This window comes from Schistocerca americana, chromosome 5, assembly GCF_021461395.2.
Source record: "Schistocerca americana isolate TAMUIC-IGC-003095 chromosome 5, iqSchAmer2.1, whole genome shotgun sequence".
Lineage (NCBI taxonomy): Eukaryota > Metazoa > Arthropoda > Insecta > Orthoptera > Acrididae > Schistocerca > Schistocerca americana.
The window spans coordinates 192,285,092-192,303,551 of record NC_060123.1 but is presented as its reverse complement, the minus strand read 5'-3'; the positions used below and the strand labels follow the sequence as shown (position 1 = coordinate 192,303,551).

Below are 18,460 nucleotides of genomic sequence, written 5' to 3'. Positions count from 1 at the left end.
GTGCGATAGGACACAGCATCTTCAAGGCAGCGATCAAGTGGGATTTTCCCGTACGACCATTCCGCCAGTGTACCGTGAATATCAGGAATCAGATAAAACATCAAATCTCCGACATAGCTGTGGCCGGAAAAAGATCCTGCAAAAACGGAAGCTAAGACGACTGAACAGAATCGATCAGCGTGATAGAATTGCAACCCTTTCTCAAACTGCTGCAGATTTCAATGCTTTGCCATCGGAATGTGTCAGTGGGTCGAACCATTCAACGAAGCATCATCAATATGGGCCCACTCGTGTACCCATGATGACTGCGCGACACAAAGCATTACGCCTCGCCTGGGCCCGTCGACACCGGCACTGGAGTGTTGATGATTGGAAACATGTTGTCTGGTCGGACGAGTCTCGTTTCGAATTATATCGAGCGGATGGACGTGTACGGGTATAGAGACAATCTCACTAATCCATGGACCCTCATGTCAGCAGGGGACTGTTCAAGCTGGCTCTGTAAGGGCTGGGTCGTGTGCAGTTGGAGTGATATGGGACCCCTGATACGTCCAGATACGGCTCTGACATGTGACACGTTTGTAAGCATCCTGTTTGATCACCTGCATCTGTTCATGTCCATTGTGCATTCCGTCGGACTTGACCAATTCCAGCGGGACAATGCGACACTCCACGCGTCCAGAAATGCTACAAAGTAGCTCCAGGAGCTCGCTTCTGAGTTTAAACATTTCCACTAGAAACCAGTCTCCCCAGACGTGAGCATATCTGGGATGCTCTGCAAAGTGCCGTTCAGAAGAGATCTCCACGCCTTTGCATTCTTTATAGACAGCCCTGAGAGAATCATGGTGTCAGTTCCCTGCAGCACTACTTCCGACATTTTTCGAGTCGTACAACGTCGTGTTGGGGCACTTCTGCGAGCTCGCGGAGGTCTTACACGATATTAGGCAGGTGTACCAGCTTATTTGGCTCTTCAGCGTATTTTCTATATACATAAACGCTCTGGTGGAAAGGTTGGGCAACGGTCTACGGTTGTTTGCTGATGATATTGTAGTACACGGGACTGTATGTGAGACGTAGCGCCTTTTCTTTATCTTTGGATCTCGCTGTGTGTCTGTCGGCTCTGCCATTTGGCTTACCTTTGCTGCGGTGTGATTGGCTGCGTGACGCTTTAATGAAGCGGGCTAGGATGATTGGTGATGATGTTTGGTTTGTGGGGAGCTCCACTGCGCGTTCATCAGCTCCCATACAAAGTCTCAATTTGTACGCAGTCAAATCTAACCAGTGTCACGAATGAGGGGAGGGATGGCAGGTTAGGGGTGGGGGACGGTAAAGTGTTACTGGCAGCAGCACCCCTAACTGGTTGCCTCTTCCATAATGTGCAGCTGCTTGCAGTCAGGCTCCTGGTTGAAGAGACTGTGGTCGTGTGTTGACTTCTGGATTTACGTTTTTATGCATTAGATGATTTTAAATTTTTGTGGGCTAAGAGCTCGCTGTTACCAATGTGTAATGCTATCATGTTCTGCTAAATAAAGAATATTGTTACATTAAATCGCCAACTGCGTTTGATCCCTCAGCTGTAGCAGTCCTGTTCCTTGCTGTAACCTGTCAAGATCGAAGATGAGTGCGGATACAGGATGACTTAGGCAAAGTCCTAGTTGGTGGGATGAACGGCAGCTAGATCTGACCGTAGAAAAATGTATTAATGTGGGTGAATAGCAAAAACAAATCCATAATGTTCGGTTATAGCCTTATTAGTGTCCTCCTGGACTCAATCACGTCGTTTAAATATCTGGACACAATGTTGCAAAGCAAAGCAAAATATCAAAACAGAACCAAAAGGTACCTTTCAATATTTACAGAAAACCTACTGGCCCTGACACCACTATACCAAACTCCTCAACACATCCCTCCTCCCACAAAAAAGCTGCATATAGATCAATGCTGTACAGAGCACACAAATTTCCACTTCAACATACAGAACTCCTACAAGAAATGGAAACCATAACATATACTGCAATAAACAATAGACATGACCCTTCTCTCATTAACACCATGTCACAACAGAAAAAAAATAAACTGAACAAACGTCGACCTGCAGTCACAACTGACAGTGCCACAGCAGTCAAATATGTAAAAATGCCATATCTTGGAATAGTATCTGACAAATTAGCAAGACTATTCAAAAACACAGAAGTAAAAATCAGCTTCAGCACCAATTGATTTTAACATAACCAATTGTTTTTCTAACAAGTTTGCCTAACCGAAATGGAAGTGTCAAGTAACACTATGTGATAAAAAGTATCCGGACACCATCATAAACATAGGTTTTTCATATTAGGTGCATCGTGCTGCCACCTACTGCCAAGTACTCCATATCATCGACCTCAGTAGTCATTAGACATCGCGAGAGACAGAATGGGGCACTCCGCGGAACTCACGGACTTCGAACGTGGTCAGGTGATTGGGTGTCACTTGTGTCATACGTCTGTACACGAGATTTCCTCACTCCTTAACATCCCTAGGTCCAATGTTTCCGATGTGATAGTGAAGTGGAAACATGAAGGGACACGTACGGCACAAAACCATGCAGGCCGATCTCGTCTGTTGACTGACAGGGACTGCCGACAGTTGAAGAGGGTCGTAATGTGTAATAGGCAGACATCTATCCAGAGCTTCACACAGGAATTCCAAACTGCATCAGGATCCACTGCAAATACTGTGACAGTTAGGCGAGAGGTGAGAAAACTTGGATTTCATGGTCCAGCGGCTTCTCATAAGCCACGCATCACGCCGGTAAATGCCAAACGACGCCTCGCATGGTGTAAAAGAAGTAAACATTGGACGACTGAACAGTCGAAATACGTTGTGTGGAGTGGCGAAACACGTACACAATGTGGCGATCCGATGGCAGGTGTGGGTTTGGCGAATGCCCGGTGAACGTCATCTGTCAGCGTGGGTAGTGCCAACAGTAAAATTCGGAGGCGGTGGTTTTATGGTGTGGCCGTGTTTCTCATGGAGGGTGCTTGGACCTCTTGCCGTTTTGCGTGAAACTATCACAGCACAGGCCTACATTGATGTTTTAAGCATTTTCGTGCTTCCCACTGTTGAAGAACAAGTCGGGGACGCGCCCGCATCTCGTGGTCGTGCGGTAGCGTTCTCGCTTCCCACACCCGGGTTCCGGGGTTCGATTCCCGGCGGGGTCAGGGATTTTCTCTGCCTCGTGATGGCTGGGTGTTGTGTGCTGTCCTTAGGTTAGTTAGGTTTAAGTAGTTTTAAGTTCTACGGGACTGCTGACCATAGATGTTAAGTCCCGTAGTGCTCAGAGCCATTCTCGGGGACGCGACTGCATCTTGCAACGCGATCCAGTACCTGTTCACAATGCACGCCCTGTGGTGGAGTGGTTACACAACAATAACATTCCTGTAATGGACTGACCTGCACAAAGTCCTGACCTGAATCCTATAGAACACCTTTGGGATGTTTTGGAACGCTGATTTCGTGCCAGGCCACACCGACCGACATCGATACCTCTCCTCAGTGCAGCACTCAGTGAATAATGGGCTGCCATTCCCCAAGAGACCTTGCTGCACCTTATTGAACGTATGCCTGCTAGAGTGGAAGCTGTCATCAAGGCTAGGGGTGGGCCAACACCGTACTGAATTCCAGAATTAACGATGGAGGGCGCCACGAACTTGTAAGTAATTTTCAGCCATGGGTCCGTATACTTTGGATCACGTAGTGTATCTTGGTTTGGAATACATTAGTTATTATGCTATTCAATTATTTTATATTTATGTTAATCCCTCAATACAAGGATTGAAAATTTGCATCATATCTAAAGGACGCTGACAAATAGGTTATTTGTTTTTGGGTTGCACTGACGGTAGGTAAAGATTCCACACAAAGCTAACGAAGGGTCTGACATGTGATTCCGTCTTCTGCGTGTTTCGTATACTTGCAGGGTGTCTTTCCGATCGCACATGATACATGCACGAAAATTTATCTTCAATTTTTGGACAAATACAGCTAGACGAAAAGAGAAGTTCAGTCCTGAAGTTTATTTATTTCTTGTATGGTATGTAAGACGTGACGTAAATTACAGTTTGATATAATAAAGTAGATGCACGCCGAAGTTATTTCGAAATACTTTGTGTAAAATACACATCAGTAGGATGTTGTACCTTTGTTGGTACATGCAAGATGTGAAAGCAAATGAGGTGCAAACAAATATTTCCGTTAATTTGTAGCACCATACTACTACAGTGACCAGCTGTGTTCATAATACAGTGTATGTATCATCCGGGGAGATGGTCTGTGAGAGTTTCAAAATTCCCCGTAGTGAACAAAATGATCTACGAGAATTCAGATCCACAGTTGTAGGGCCACTCTGCTAGCACAGAAAATGCGTGACAAATATGAAGAGAAATAGAGCTTGAACCAATATATGGCAGAATTATTACCCAAGAAGCATCAGGATCCTACATCCGATTAGAGTTTTGTCCACGCGAATTAATGCAGTTGATATCTGGTCTCACACTACGGACACAATATCAAATTGTAAAGGATAGACAGTATTCATTTGTTGTAAGTGTAACGTGCATGTGTGTTTTAACTAGAGAGTAAACTGCTTCCGAGTATTTTACGATTAAGACTATATTGTATTATACAGTATTATGTAAAATGAATGCCACCAAGTATTTTTTTTTTTCAAATCATATAAATTCTACACACCTATTATGAAAATTTAAGTCAAATCCTGTTATATGAATTGTTGGCAGCGTTCAGTTTCTCAAAGCCCTGTTGTCACAAATAAGCGACATATCCAGTTATACCTGAAATGTATAGCATATCTTAGATTTGACCTTATGTGCTCTGTAACATTTCATTACTGGTTACAAAATAACATTTTTTTTCTTTCTTCTTTCATGCAGTAATTTATCCAGGTATAAAGCGATAAGAAGAGGATTTGGCCAAACAAGCAGCTAAACGATTTCTTCCATCAGTCGCTTGACGTTAGTATGAGAATACGACGTAGCCTATGTAAGGTTTTGGTTTTCAACGAAAGTTATGTGTCATGCTTCATATTTGGACACTACATATTTTTTCAAACTGAAGTCTTCAATAGTCGATATCTTACGCCCGCGGAGGTTCTGAGTATAAGCAGTGTGATCTTAGGATGTCGGCAACAGTGTCGTGGCCAGTAGCATTCATTGATAAATAAGTAAAGGAACCGGGTGTTGGTTACGCTGCTGAGTGGTCTGGACATAACTAGCAGAACACATGTATGCAAATGCAGAGGACGCTGCGTTTTGGAAATATGATTTTGTGGAGACTGATTTCAGAAGCGTGAAGATATTCAGGTAAGGTTGCTGCATCGTTTACTCGCACGTTATTTATCATGAGTTTGAGATAGATATATACTAAGCAGTTTTCTTTTTATTGGCTACTATCAGTTACTTTGACTGTCCAGACGTAATTAAACAAAATTATATATTCACACTGCCTACATTCCGAGTTAGTTCCACCATTCCTTACCTTCTAAGTAATGTATTACACGGAAGAGTAATATTTTTCAACAAGAAGTGATCTCTGTAAAGCTGCTAAGAGCCGCACCATGTATCTTATAGGGTCCCGAGATGAAACGTCCAGGAACATGAAAACACTTGTACTTTAACCCAAGTGACAGAGAAGGGGTGGATGCAGGGGAGTGAATAAGGAATGTGGGGATTGAGAGGCACTAGATTGTTTCTGTAGCCAGATCTCAAAAGGGAATGAGAGGACTACTGACGTAGCTAGTGAGAAGTATAAGCCAACACAGCTACATTCCGGATGGAAATTTAAAGTCTAGAGAGGCACATTCGTCCTCCAGACGGCAGATACTCGTGCGCCCTCTTTTAAGCGGGAAACAATACTTCGATTCTATGATTGCAAAATTCATCACAATAATAAATCGTATCTAGAACGGATGGCCGATGTTTACCAACAATAACATAACCAACATTAGAGAGTTACCGACCATACGAACGTATATGTGGAAGCCATGTAGCATCAACATTTGAGAATGAAACACGCTTATACGTTATTTTGTCGAAAGTCGACATGTTGAGAAACGTGGATGTTGTACTTAAGGTTTATAATTTATATAAAAAACAGCTACCAGCCACATGTATGGTTTAAAAAGGTTTATTATCTTTATGTGGCTGGTTGATGTTTTTTATATAAATTATAAACGCTTATACGTATTGACAATTTGAATCATACCCATCAAAAATGTGGTAAATATAGACAATGAAAAAGACTGAAATCTTAAAAGAGTAATTTTCTGCACCATACTTGTACAAAACATTTTGAGACGAGAAACTAAACTGCCATGACCAGTAGACTGCTACGTCGACTAGTGACTGACGACTGTAGTATTGCCCAGTAACACAGCTCAGGATTTCAGCGGCCGCGCGGGATTAGCCGAGCGGTATAGGGCACTACAGTCATGGACTGTGAGGCTGGTCCCGGTGGAGGTTCGAGTCCTCTCTCGGGCATGGGTGTGTGTCTTTGTCCTTAGGATAATTTAGGTTAAGTAGTAAGCTTAGGGACTGATGACCTTAAGTCTCATAAGATTCCACACACACAGGTTTTTGGCTCCGTTTCAATAAGGAAATACAAACGCAATAACTCGATAGTGGTGTCAGGAGTGAAACTGACAGCACTCTGGAAATATGTTGTGGATCATACACGAACTTTTATCGTGCATACTTCAGATCATCCGCCTCCATAGGATTTCTAAATGACGACAGGTATCATACATGCAACAAGTCATTGAATTTCCACGTCAATTTTAGCACGAAATCTGCTCCCTCATGAAGGTAAATAGCACTGTGAATTTCCCACCAAAATTTGAATTTGAACCATTTTATACATAGGGCGACTGGCTTATGTCTGATGAAGGTAGAGGTGGGTGTGACAGTGGAGTTGGGGATGGGGTTGGTGTTGGGGGTGGGGTTAAGATTGGAGGTTGACAGTTGGGGTGAGGAGATCCCATGACTTATCGATGATGTCATCAGTGACGTGATTTGCCTGACAAACTGCCCTGTTATACTACTCTAACACAGACCTACAGTTTCAGTAGGATTTGGCGATTCTTTTCATCAGATAACGTTTATGTGAACACACTGCCTGCGTTGTTCTGGTTAACATTGCAACACAAACATGAACGAAAGTTTAAGAATGGGAAACCAGTTAAGTTATAACAACAACATAAAACAACAAAATAAAATTTAACGGTTACATATGGCATGAGACGCTCACTTTGTGGTGATTACAATGCAGCGGCCGATTCCGGTTGCTTTGTCTTTAAATTTCATCACATGTCTGGGATAATTCTACAAAACGTTCAAAGCTGAGATATGAAAATGCGACGATGGGGCGAAAACCCTCTTTCACTCTGAGCCATTGTGTGGGATTTGTATCCAGTCACATAAAAATAGTTAATATGACGTAACGATTTTCTTCCCCTGACGAGGACCCACATCCAGTCGACTCTCGTCAAAGCAATCATATCACCTTGAGGTATCCAATAGTGTAAATCAGTAATTAATATTAATGAAACAAATAATAAGGAAAACAGGGCAATCAGAAAAGAAGGTTAAAATCCTGTGTACCTGTATTTCATTAGTTGTTGCAGGTGTGACGCCCCACTCCACTTGTACGTTGCCCTGCGCGTCGCCGCAGTAGACGCCGTTGAGTGGCCAGCAGCACCTTCCCGGGGGCAGCTCATTAGTTTCCAGAAAATTGTTCCACGTAGAGTACACACGGCAGTTGGCGTCGACGAAATTGCACTCCGATTCTGACATGCACACTCGGAAGACGGGGAACTGCAGTACCTCGTCTCTGTAGTCTACAAAGACGAAGACAATAGCCATATCCAGTTGATCTCTGTTTCCAGATGTCTTCTTCCCGTTCAGCTCTATTAAGCAACTAGCTACGGCTTTGACCGTCCCGAGGCGGTTCCCGCTGTATCCGGTGTAGCCGTTTCTGAGGTCTGGCCCCCTTGTCGGTGGACCGTAGAAGGCATAACCCACTTTCCTGCGGAGGATTGTCAGCCCTTCCTCCGTGTGTGGCTCGTACCGATCGAAATCCGTGTACGACAGCAGCTCATAATGCGACTGCTGACGCGGATATGGATCCTCAGTCCAACCGGATGCCATTGGTAGTACTGTGTCAGTGCTGAACACGATGCGTGGAACAGAAATTATCTGTGCTAGATTATTATAATACAGGGTGCTTCGAAAAGATGGTATGGATTTTCATTTAAGAAATTAAACATTCATTTTAGCAGCAGTCGGAAGTAGCAGTTCAGTAGGTTGCCAGTAGGGGTCTCAGTCATGCACCTACCTCGCTAGCTCACTCGCTCGCAAGTTTATTACCCAGTGAGTATTGACTCGAAATGACGATAATAAACGAACAAAAGGCACCTTGTAGTCCCCGTTTCAAAGGGTGTAATTCATTATTCGTTTCTCCGAGTGCTGATTCTGCAAGGCCGGCCGCGGTGGCCAAGCGATTCTAGGCGCGAAGTCCGGAACCGCGCGACTGCTACGGTCGCAGGTTCGAATCCTGCCTCGGGCATGGCTGTGTGTGATGTCCTTAGGTTAGTTAGGTTTAAGTAGTTCTAAGTTCTAGGGGACTGATGACCTCAGATGTTAAGTCCCATAGTGCTCAGAGGCATTTGATTCTACAAGTGTTGTTCAATTAATTCAAATCCTCCCCACTTGCATAATTGTAATTTATTAATTACACACGGCCACTTTCGGTCTTTATCGAGTGCATCTGAAACCACCATTTTAATATACAATGTGATGGGTATACAAATAGTTTATATAACGGGAAATGCATATGAAAGGTGATTCAGCTGCCCTTACTGCTCGGTTTTATGCAACCAGCAACGCTGTCGAATACAATGTGCACGGTTTTCATGTTCTCTCGCTCAGTATGCGCAAACTATTAGTCCTACAGACCCCTTCATAGTAAATTTAATACACACATCAAAAAAAGTTTTGCCTCACTCCAGTACCAAGAACTCCTGAAAATAGACGCTGACTGTGTGTATTGTATCACAGGCACAGTCTCTTTGTCTGTTCAGAGATGTCACCAAACCCGGCGAAAGATGTAAACAACCATCCATGAGCAGGGCCTATTAGATGGAGGAGGTCCGGCAGGCGATCAATTACAGTCATTTCACCAGGAAGGAGGTAAACGGCTCGTGTTGCCTGTAGTTACACCATGCCTACACACTCAATTCCGATGTTCGGTCGCGTCCGCATTGTTACTTTGTCGCAGGTGGGGCTCTCAAAAAAGGAAGTGTCCAGGTGTCTCGGATTGAACCAAAGCGATGTTGTTCGGACATGGAGGAGATACAGAGAGGCAGGAACTGTTGCTGACGTGCCTCGCTCAGGCCATCCAAGCGCTACTACTGCAGTGGTTGACCGCAACCTATGGATTATGGCTCGGAGGAATCCTGACAGCAATGCCACCATGTTGAACAATACTTTTAGTGCAGCCACAGGACGTCGTGTTACGACTCAAACTGTGCGCAATAGGCTGCACGATGCGCAACTTCACTCCCGACGTCGATGGCGAGGTTCTTCGTTGCAACCTCGGCACCATGCAGCACGGTACATATGGGCCCAGCAACATACCGAATGGAACACGCAGGGTTGGCATCACGTTCTCTTCACTGACGAATGCCACATATGCCTTCAACCAGACAATCGTCGGAGACGTGTTTGGAGGCAACACAGTCAGGCCCAACACCTTAGACACACTGTCCAGCGAGTACAGCGAGGTGGAGATTCCCTGCTGTTTCTGAGTGGCTTTTGGGGCCGACATATGCCGCTGGTGGTCATGGAAGGCGTCATAACGGCTGTACGATACGTGAATGCCATCCTCAGACCGATAGTGCAATCATAGCGGTAGCATATTGCCAAGGCATTCGTATCATGGACGACAATTCGCGCACCTAACGTCCACATCTTGTGAATGACTTCCATCAGGATAAGGACATGGTTCGACTAGAGTGGCCACCATGTTCTCCCGATATGAAACCTATAGAACATGCCTGGGATAGATTTAAAAGGGCTGAAAGGGCTGTTTATGGACGGCGTGACCCACCAACTACTCTGAGCGATCTACGTCGAATCGCCGTTGAGGAGTGGGACAATCAGAACCTACAGTGCCTTGATGAACTTGTGGATAGTATGCCACGACGAATACAGGCATGCATCAATGCAAGAGGACGTGATAATGGGTATTAGAAGTACCGGTGTGTACTGCAATTGGGACCACCCCCTCTGTAGGTCTCGCTGTATGGTGGTACAACATGCAATGTGTGGTTTTGATGAGCAATAAAAAGGGCGGAAATGATGTTTGTGTTGAACTCTATTCCAATTTTCTGTACAGGTCCCGGAACTATCTGAACCGAGGTGGTGCAAACTTTTTTTTTTATGTGTAGTTAAATTTTGTACCTTGATGCGGTTTTGCTAGAGGTCATATTTTTCGAACAGTTCAATAAAAACGTACAACAGTGACCATCAAACAGGTTTTTTGTGAATAACCCAAAAACTGTGGCATACAGCAAAAACGTATCCCAGTATAAAATTTAACGACATTGACTTTCCCACAAAAAAATTCAGTGCATTTTTGGCTGGAGGCATAACATTTTCCACTTAGCAAGCGAGAGAATATGAATATCTTGTGCAAGGAATTTGAAGGTATTGCATACCACTTTAAAACCCAGAAGCAGCGACAGGTGAATAATGTTGTGTATGTAGAGTACACGTACAAAAATAATTTATAATTTACTTTATGCTGTAGAGTTTAAATATGAAATTAAAGCACGTTTGTTGATGGAATCTAGATTTTCATTATTTGTAAAAGGAATCATTTGACGTAAAATGTGACACCACATAAAAAACACTTTATATCCTTTCATTTCAATGGCCAGGTCATGTATAGACTAAGTAATCTCTATAAAGAACCATGTATGAGGGTGTAATGAAAAGTAATGTCTCAGACCATTTTGTGTGAAAGCTCTTAAGAAACAGCATTAACATTCAACATACTGGGTGATGAAAAAGTCAGTACAAATTTGAATACTTAATAAACCATGGAGTAATGTAGATAGAGAGGTAAAAATCGACACACATGCTTAGAATGACATAGAGTTTTATTAGAACAAAAAAAATTCACAAAATGTTCTACAGATGGCGCTGGACAGCAAAACGTCAGTGACTGCGCATGACAATCGTGTATAAAAGGAGCTATACTGAGAGAGGGAATCAGATGCGCCGGCAGTCGCAGCATGTTGACGTTACCTGAAAAGGCGCTTTTAGTGAAGCTGTATTATCAGAATGGGGAATGTGCTAATTCAGCGTTAGGCTCTTATCGCCGTAGGGAGGGGATCCGAACGGGTAAAGGTCCGTTGACAAATGCAGCTGTGGCGAAAATGATTTCGAAGTTCGAAGCGACGGGCTGTTTAGACGATAGACCCCGTAGTAGCCTTATTTCTTCGAGGAAATCAATTTTGCTTTCTCTTACTTTGTTATGCTAATTATTGCTATTCTGATCAGATGAAGCGCCATCTGTCGGACATTTTTTGAACTTTTGTATTTTTTTGGTTCTAACAAAACCCCATGTCATTCCAAGCATGTGTGTAAATTTGTACCTCTCTATCTACATTATTCCGTGATTTATTTAGTTTTCAAATTTATACTGACTTTTTGATCACCTGGTATTTGTTCTTCATGTCTACATATTTTTATCTCAGCATAGTCACCCACGGGCAACGGCCTTGCCACAGTGGATACGCCGGTCCCCGTGAGATCACCGAAGTTAAGTGCTGTCGGGCGTGGTGGGCGCTTGGATGGGAGACCATCCAGCCGCCATGCACTGTTGCCATTTTTTGGGGTGCACTGAGCCTCGTGATGCTAATTGAGGAGCTACTCGACCGAATAGTAGCGGCTCCGGTCAAAGAAAACCATAACGACCGGGAGAGCGGTGTGCTGACCACACGCCCCTCCTATCCGCATCCTCACCTGAGGATGATACGGCGGTCGGATAGCCCCTAAGGGCCGTTTGTGGCCTGAAGACGGAGTGCATCATGTGCATAGTCACCCAGGCGACGAACATATTTCCCCAAACGAGAGACCGGTTTGCCGATACCGTCACTGTAGAGTGTGTGGTTCTGTTGACCTAGCTACAACCCAACCTCTGCTCGCACCACTTCATCCCTTTCAGTGAGGCCCTCAATGGTGGTCTTCAATTTTGGAAAACAGATGAAAATCGGCTAGGGCCAGGTCCGGACTGTATGGAGGATGCTCGATGACGGTGAACACAAGGCGTCCGATTGTTGCAGACATTGCAGCGCCAAGGTGTGGATTGGCGTTCTCATGCTGAAGGAAGGGGTGCCCCATGTGCGGACGAACTCTTCGAAATCGAAACTCTGTTTCGGCATGTTGTTTCTCACACACCGACATAGTTAAGTTACACACAGCCATATTACGCGCTGCAAATAGGAGTCCTCTAGGAGCCTTAGAGAGCTCCAAATCTATAGACACCAAGAATGAAGATGAAGAACATTAGTAAAGTTTCTTTCATTTAAAAAGCTTCAAGAGTTTTCCAAAAAAAAATTGGTGTCACTGCTTTTGAGCACGTTCTCATACGATGCTGTAGTCATCCAAACAAAGATGAGTAGTTTCCGAAACACTTACCATACTCAGACCAAGGTTTACGGTCAGTGGTATGTAAAACTTAACGACTAATGGAAGAAACATACACGCGAGGTTACAACAACAGTGATAGTAATGTCTACAGCGCAGTCGCCCAAATTTTGCTATTCTGCATCTGAACCATCGCTATTAGAAAAGATAATGTAATTGCTGATAAACAGCAAGTAAGCTCAGGATACGTTAAACAGCTGATATTTAAAGATACGCTCTAAGATAAAAAAATGATGCACCCTGAGAGAACTACAGGAATGGGGCGGAGATCGGTAGATGTGTTGCATGTGTCTAGATAAAAATAATATTACGATTTAAGAAAAATTCGATGAATTATTCTAGATACAAGCAGCTACACACCCTCCCCCATCCCAACCCCACCTCCGTGAACCAATGACCTTGCCGTTGGTGTGGAGTCTTGCGCGCCTCAGCGATACAGATAGCCGTACCGTAGGTGCAACCATAAAGGAGGGGTATCTGCTGAGAGGTCAGCCAGACGAGTGGTTCCTGAAGAGGGGCAGAAGAATTTTCAGTAGTTGCAGGGGCAACAGTCCGGATGACTGACTGATCTGGCCTTTTAAAATTAACCAAAACGGCCTTGCTGTGCTGGTACTGTGAGCTGCTGAAAGCAAGGGAAAATTATAGCCGTAATTTTTCCCGAGGTCCTGCAGCTCTACTGTATAGTTAAATGATGATGGCGTTTTCTTGGGTAAAATATTCCAAAGGTAAAATAGTCCCCCATTCGGATCTCCGAGCGGGGACTACTCAGGAGGACGTCGTTATCAGGAGAAAAAACTGGCGGTCTACGTATCTTATCGTGGAATGTCAGGCCCCTTAATCGGGCATGTAGCCTAGAAAATTTTAAAAGGGAAAGTTATATATATTTGTAATTAGTGAAGTTCGATGGCAGAAAGAAAAGATGACTTCTGGTCAGGTGAATATGGTTATAAATACAAAATCCAACAGGGATCATGTATAAGTGGGTTCAATAATGAATAAAAAATAGGAATGCGGATAATCTACTACGAACAGCATAGTGAAGGCGTTATTGTAGCTAATATAGACACACACCACAGTAGTACAAGATTATATGCCAACTAACTCCGCAGGTAAGGAGCAAATTGAGGAATTTGTAGGAACAGATGTGAACTGTGACCACAATCTATTGGTTATTAACTGCAGATTGAAACTGAAGAAACTACAAAAAGGCAGGATTTTAAAGGGATGGGGCTGGGGTAAACTTAAAGAACCAGAGGTGAGGGAGAATTATGGGACGATTGACAAGAACAGAGGAAAGGAATACAATAGAAGAATGAGTAGCTTTGAGAGACGAAATTGTGAAGGCAGCGGAGGATCACGTAGGTAAAAAGACAAGGGCTAGTAGAAACCCTTAGGTAACACAAGAGATATTGAATTTAATCGAAAATTGCGATAAATAAAGCAGGCGAAAGGAAATACAGAGGACTAAAAAATGACGGACAGAAGGTGCAAAATGGCTAAGTAGGAATGGCTAGAGGAGAACTGTAAGGATGTATAATCACATATAACTAGTGGTAAGGCAGATGCTGCCTACAGGACAATTAAGGGTACCTTTGGAGAAAATAGAACTCATGTATGAATATCAAGTGCTCAGATGGAAAATCAGTCCTAACCAAATAAAGTGGCAGGAGTATATAGAGGGTCTGTAGAAATGAGATGTCCTTGAGGGCAGTACTACGGAAATAGAAGAGAACTTACACAAAATAAGAAGGGAGCTATGATACATCTTGAAGAATTTGACAACGCACTGAAAGACTTAAGTCGAAACAAGGCCCCGGGAGCAGACAACAATTTGTTACAGCTACAGATAGCCTTGGGAGAGCCAGCCATGATAAAACTCTTCCATCTGGTGAATAGGATGTATGTGACTGGCGAAATACCCTCACATTTCAAGATGAATATAATAATTCCAATTCCAAAGGAAGCAGGTGCTGATATATGTGAAAGTCACCGAACTATCAATTTAGTAACTTAATAAGCTACGTTTGCAAAATACTAACACGAGCCCATTACAGAATAATGGAAAAACTGGTAGAAGCCGACCTCGGGTAAGATCAGTTTGGATTCAGGAGAAAAGTAGAAACACGCAAGACAGTACTGACCCTACGACTTCTCATAGAAGATAGGCTAAGGAAAGGCAAACCTACGTTTGTAGCTCTTGTAGCTTTTGTAGGCGTTGAGAAAGCTTTTTCCAATGTTAACTGGAATACACTATTTCAAATTTTAAAGGTGGCTGAGGTAAAATACAGGGAGGTTATTTACAGTGTGTACAGAAGCCAGATAGCAGTTCTAAGACTCGAGCGGTATGAACGGGAAGCAGTGGTTGAGAAGGGAGTGAGACAGAGTTGTAAACTATCCCAGAGTTGTTTAGTCTGTATATTGAGGAGCAGTAAATGAATCAAAAGAAAAATGTTGCATGGCAATTAAAGACCAGGGAGAAGAACTAAAAATTCCGAGTTTGGTAATGAGACTGTAATTCTATTAGAGACAGCAAAGGACCTGGTAGAGCATTCAACAAAATCGACAATGTCTTGAGAAGAGGATATAAGATGATAACCAAAAAAAGCAAAACGATGCTAATGGAATGTAGTCCAATTAAAGCAGGTGATGGTGAGATAATTAGATTAATGATTAACACAAATTACTCGATGAGTTTTGCTGTTTGGGAAGCATAATAGCTAATGATTGTCGAGTTAGAGAGGATATAAAATGTAGACAGGCAATGGCAAGAGAAGCACTGTGGGACTTAGCATCTGAGGTCATGAGTCCCCTATAACTACTTAAGCCAAACTAACCTAAGGACAAGAATGAGATTCTCACTCTGCAGCGGAGTGTGTGCTGATGTGAAACTTCCTGGCAGATTAAAACTGTGTGCCGGACCGAGACTTGAACTCGGGACCTTTGCCTTTCGCGGGCAAGTGTAATTTATTAATGTATGAAAGTGTGGGGGGTAAAAACCGTAGACGGGGCGAAGCAGATTCAGAAGAAACTAGGTTGTAGTAGTTACTCAGAAATGAAGACATGGTAGCATGGAGAGCTGCATCAAACCAGTCTTTAGACTGAAGACCACAACAACAACAAGCACTTATTCGGCTTGGCATTGATTGATAGAATAGTTGGATATTCTCCAGAGGGATATCAAGAAAAATACTGTCTGATTGTCGGATCAGATTGTAGTAGATCACAACTGGTTTGGAAGCCCTGTCCATAGCACTCCACGTGTTTAAAATTAGAGAGAGATCCGGCGAACTTTCTGCCCAAGACAGGGCTTGACAGGTACCATGGCAAGCAGTAGTATCTGGGAGGGCATTATCTTGTCGAAATGTAAACCTAGGATGGCTTGCAAAGGGCAACAAGACTGAGTGTAGAATACCGTCGATGTACTGCTGTGCTGTAGGGTGCTATGGATGACAACTAAAGGTTGTCGAACCGTCTGGCGTGTGACTGTCATACTGGTGTCCCACCACTATCTGGGGCGACTCTAGGGACGCCTTGCAATGTTGGAGCTCAGTTCGAGGCGGGATTCACCGCAGAAGACAATTCTACACCAGCCAACGAGATTCCAGGGCGAATATACCCGACACCACTACAGACGGGCTTGTTGGTGTGCAGGGGTGAATGGTTGGTGGCGAAACGGGTGCCGTGAACTTAGCTCCTTCATTGTAAGCCGCTTATTCTTCATCCTTGTAGTCACTGAAGCACCATTAATGGTGAATATAAGGCTCTGAGTGCCTCTCTGACGGTTGCTACGTCCCTTCGTTGTGCCTTCGTCTGCTTCCATCTTGACACTGTTCGGCCATTGTTCACCAATTCCTGCCAATATCATCGAATAGTGCCATCGCTCCTATTAAAACGCCGAGCTGTTCGTCGATTACTCCAACGGGCTACTTTAAGCCCAACTACATTCCTCTCTCAATGATAACATCTGCGTATATTGTACACACACACACACACAGGTCCTGGTATCTACCTGTCCACTGTTTACTATCATTGCCAGCTGCGTGGTGAAATTGCGCTTCACTGCAACACATTCGTCCATCGGCCGCCAACGTTTAAAATTTTGCATTTTCTACCGGTGCCTGCATAAATAAAAATTTGTGACCTATCTGCATAAGTCCCTAGGGGTGTGTCGGTTTTTTGTCTTTGACTGTATTATAGAGGTGGTATACCACCTAGCTTAGTGAACAGTTGAACACCCTACACCAACAATATGGTCAATTAGCAGCTTTTTCAGACTGGCTCCAATATTCGATGGTGAGATCTCTGCAAAAGACAGAATACATGCTACTATATTGCCTTCATTATGGATTCTCGATAAAACATTTATATACAATGCAAGAAAAAACTGATAACTTTCTGTTTCACATCTCATATCTCACGACTATTTTCTTAAGTTTCTGTTCCGAAGATGTCACTCATACTTTCTGATGTACAATGAAACAATCAACCTTCAGCTGCCCAGGTGACATATCTAAATACTTCGAGAGTTTACAGAATACAAAAAGACATTAATTAATTTTGTTATGTAAGATAGTTACTTTCTTGACATGAAATATTAGACGACAAATAAAAAAACTAAGTCTGTCAAGGCCGTCATCAAATTTTAGGTCGTGATCACGCAGCTTTAGCTTTCTCACCACTTTTGGATAGTGGAAAAGTAGTTAGAAGAAAACCTAGTTGGTCTTTCCCTCTCTCCGCCAGCCAGTGCTATTTAAGTTAATATTTGTACGAAAACCTCATGCTTAAATACTGTGAGAATAATCGAATATCCTTGACTCTGCTCAATGATAAATACTGTTAATTTGTTGTAGGGTGAAACTACGGATTTAATCCGTAATTTCATTTAAATATTGAACTATCAGTAACTCATAATTATTTTCTGTCATAGTGGATACATTTGTGAACCGTGACTGTGAGGTATAATTATTTGTTTCTAATTTCTGCTACTAGTCACTTTTATTTTTTGTTTGTTTTATGTTTAATTTAAGATAATACAACATGTTTCTATCTTGTTCTGTTCATCATCAGGCGTTCATACATACAGAGAAATGTTATTTAAAAATAAACTGTCTCGAACTAAATCAACCTAGAAATTTTTGTCCAATGTTCGTTACTGTAGTGGCTGATGTGGCTTTTTTTGGGGGGGGGGGGGGGGGCAGGGTGGGCTGGTCGATGGCCAGAAATCGATGTCAGTGATGAGCTTATAGATGTACTTAATGTAATACTCTCACATAATTACTTCTCTTTCGACAAAAAATTTATAAGCAGGACGTAGGACAAACAATGGGGAACCCTCTCAATGGCATAAAAGCTGAAATACTTACCAACTACGTAGAAAACAAAATACTGACACTAAATGATAACATCACAAGCAAAGTTAAATTCTATAACAGATACGTACATGACAGCCTAATATTATTTGATGGCACAGTAGATGAAGTGACAAATATTTTTAACATTCAGTAACCCACATAAAAATATTATATTCACCACAGAGCAAGAAGAGAATAACACCATACCGTTCCTTGACATGAAAATATCAAAACAGAACCAAAAGGTAGCTTTCAACGTTTACAGAAAACCTACTGGCTCTGACTCCACTATACCAAACTCCTCTATACATCCGTCCTCTAACAAAAAAGCTGCTTATAGGT

General features: G+C 43.0%; 1 protein-coding gene across 1 annotated transcript in view; it reads right to left on the bottom strand.

The window, feature by feature from the left end:
- Window positions 1-8,216, bottom strand: part of LOC124616129 — a 202,080-nt gene extending 193,864 nt beyond the window's left edge. Inside the window, exon 1 of the mRNA XM_047144397.1 lies at window positions 7,656-8,216. Coding sequence (XP_047000353.1) covers window positions 7,656-8,201 — 546 coding nt within the window. The 5' untranslated portion in view covers window positions 8,202-8,216. The remainder of the gene's footprint in view (window positions 1-7,655) is intronic.
- Between the last annotated feature and the right edge of the window lie 10,244 nt (window positions 8,217-18,460).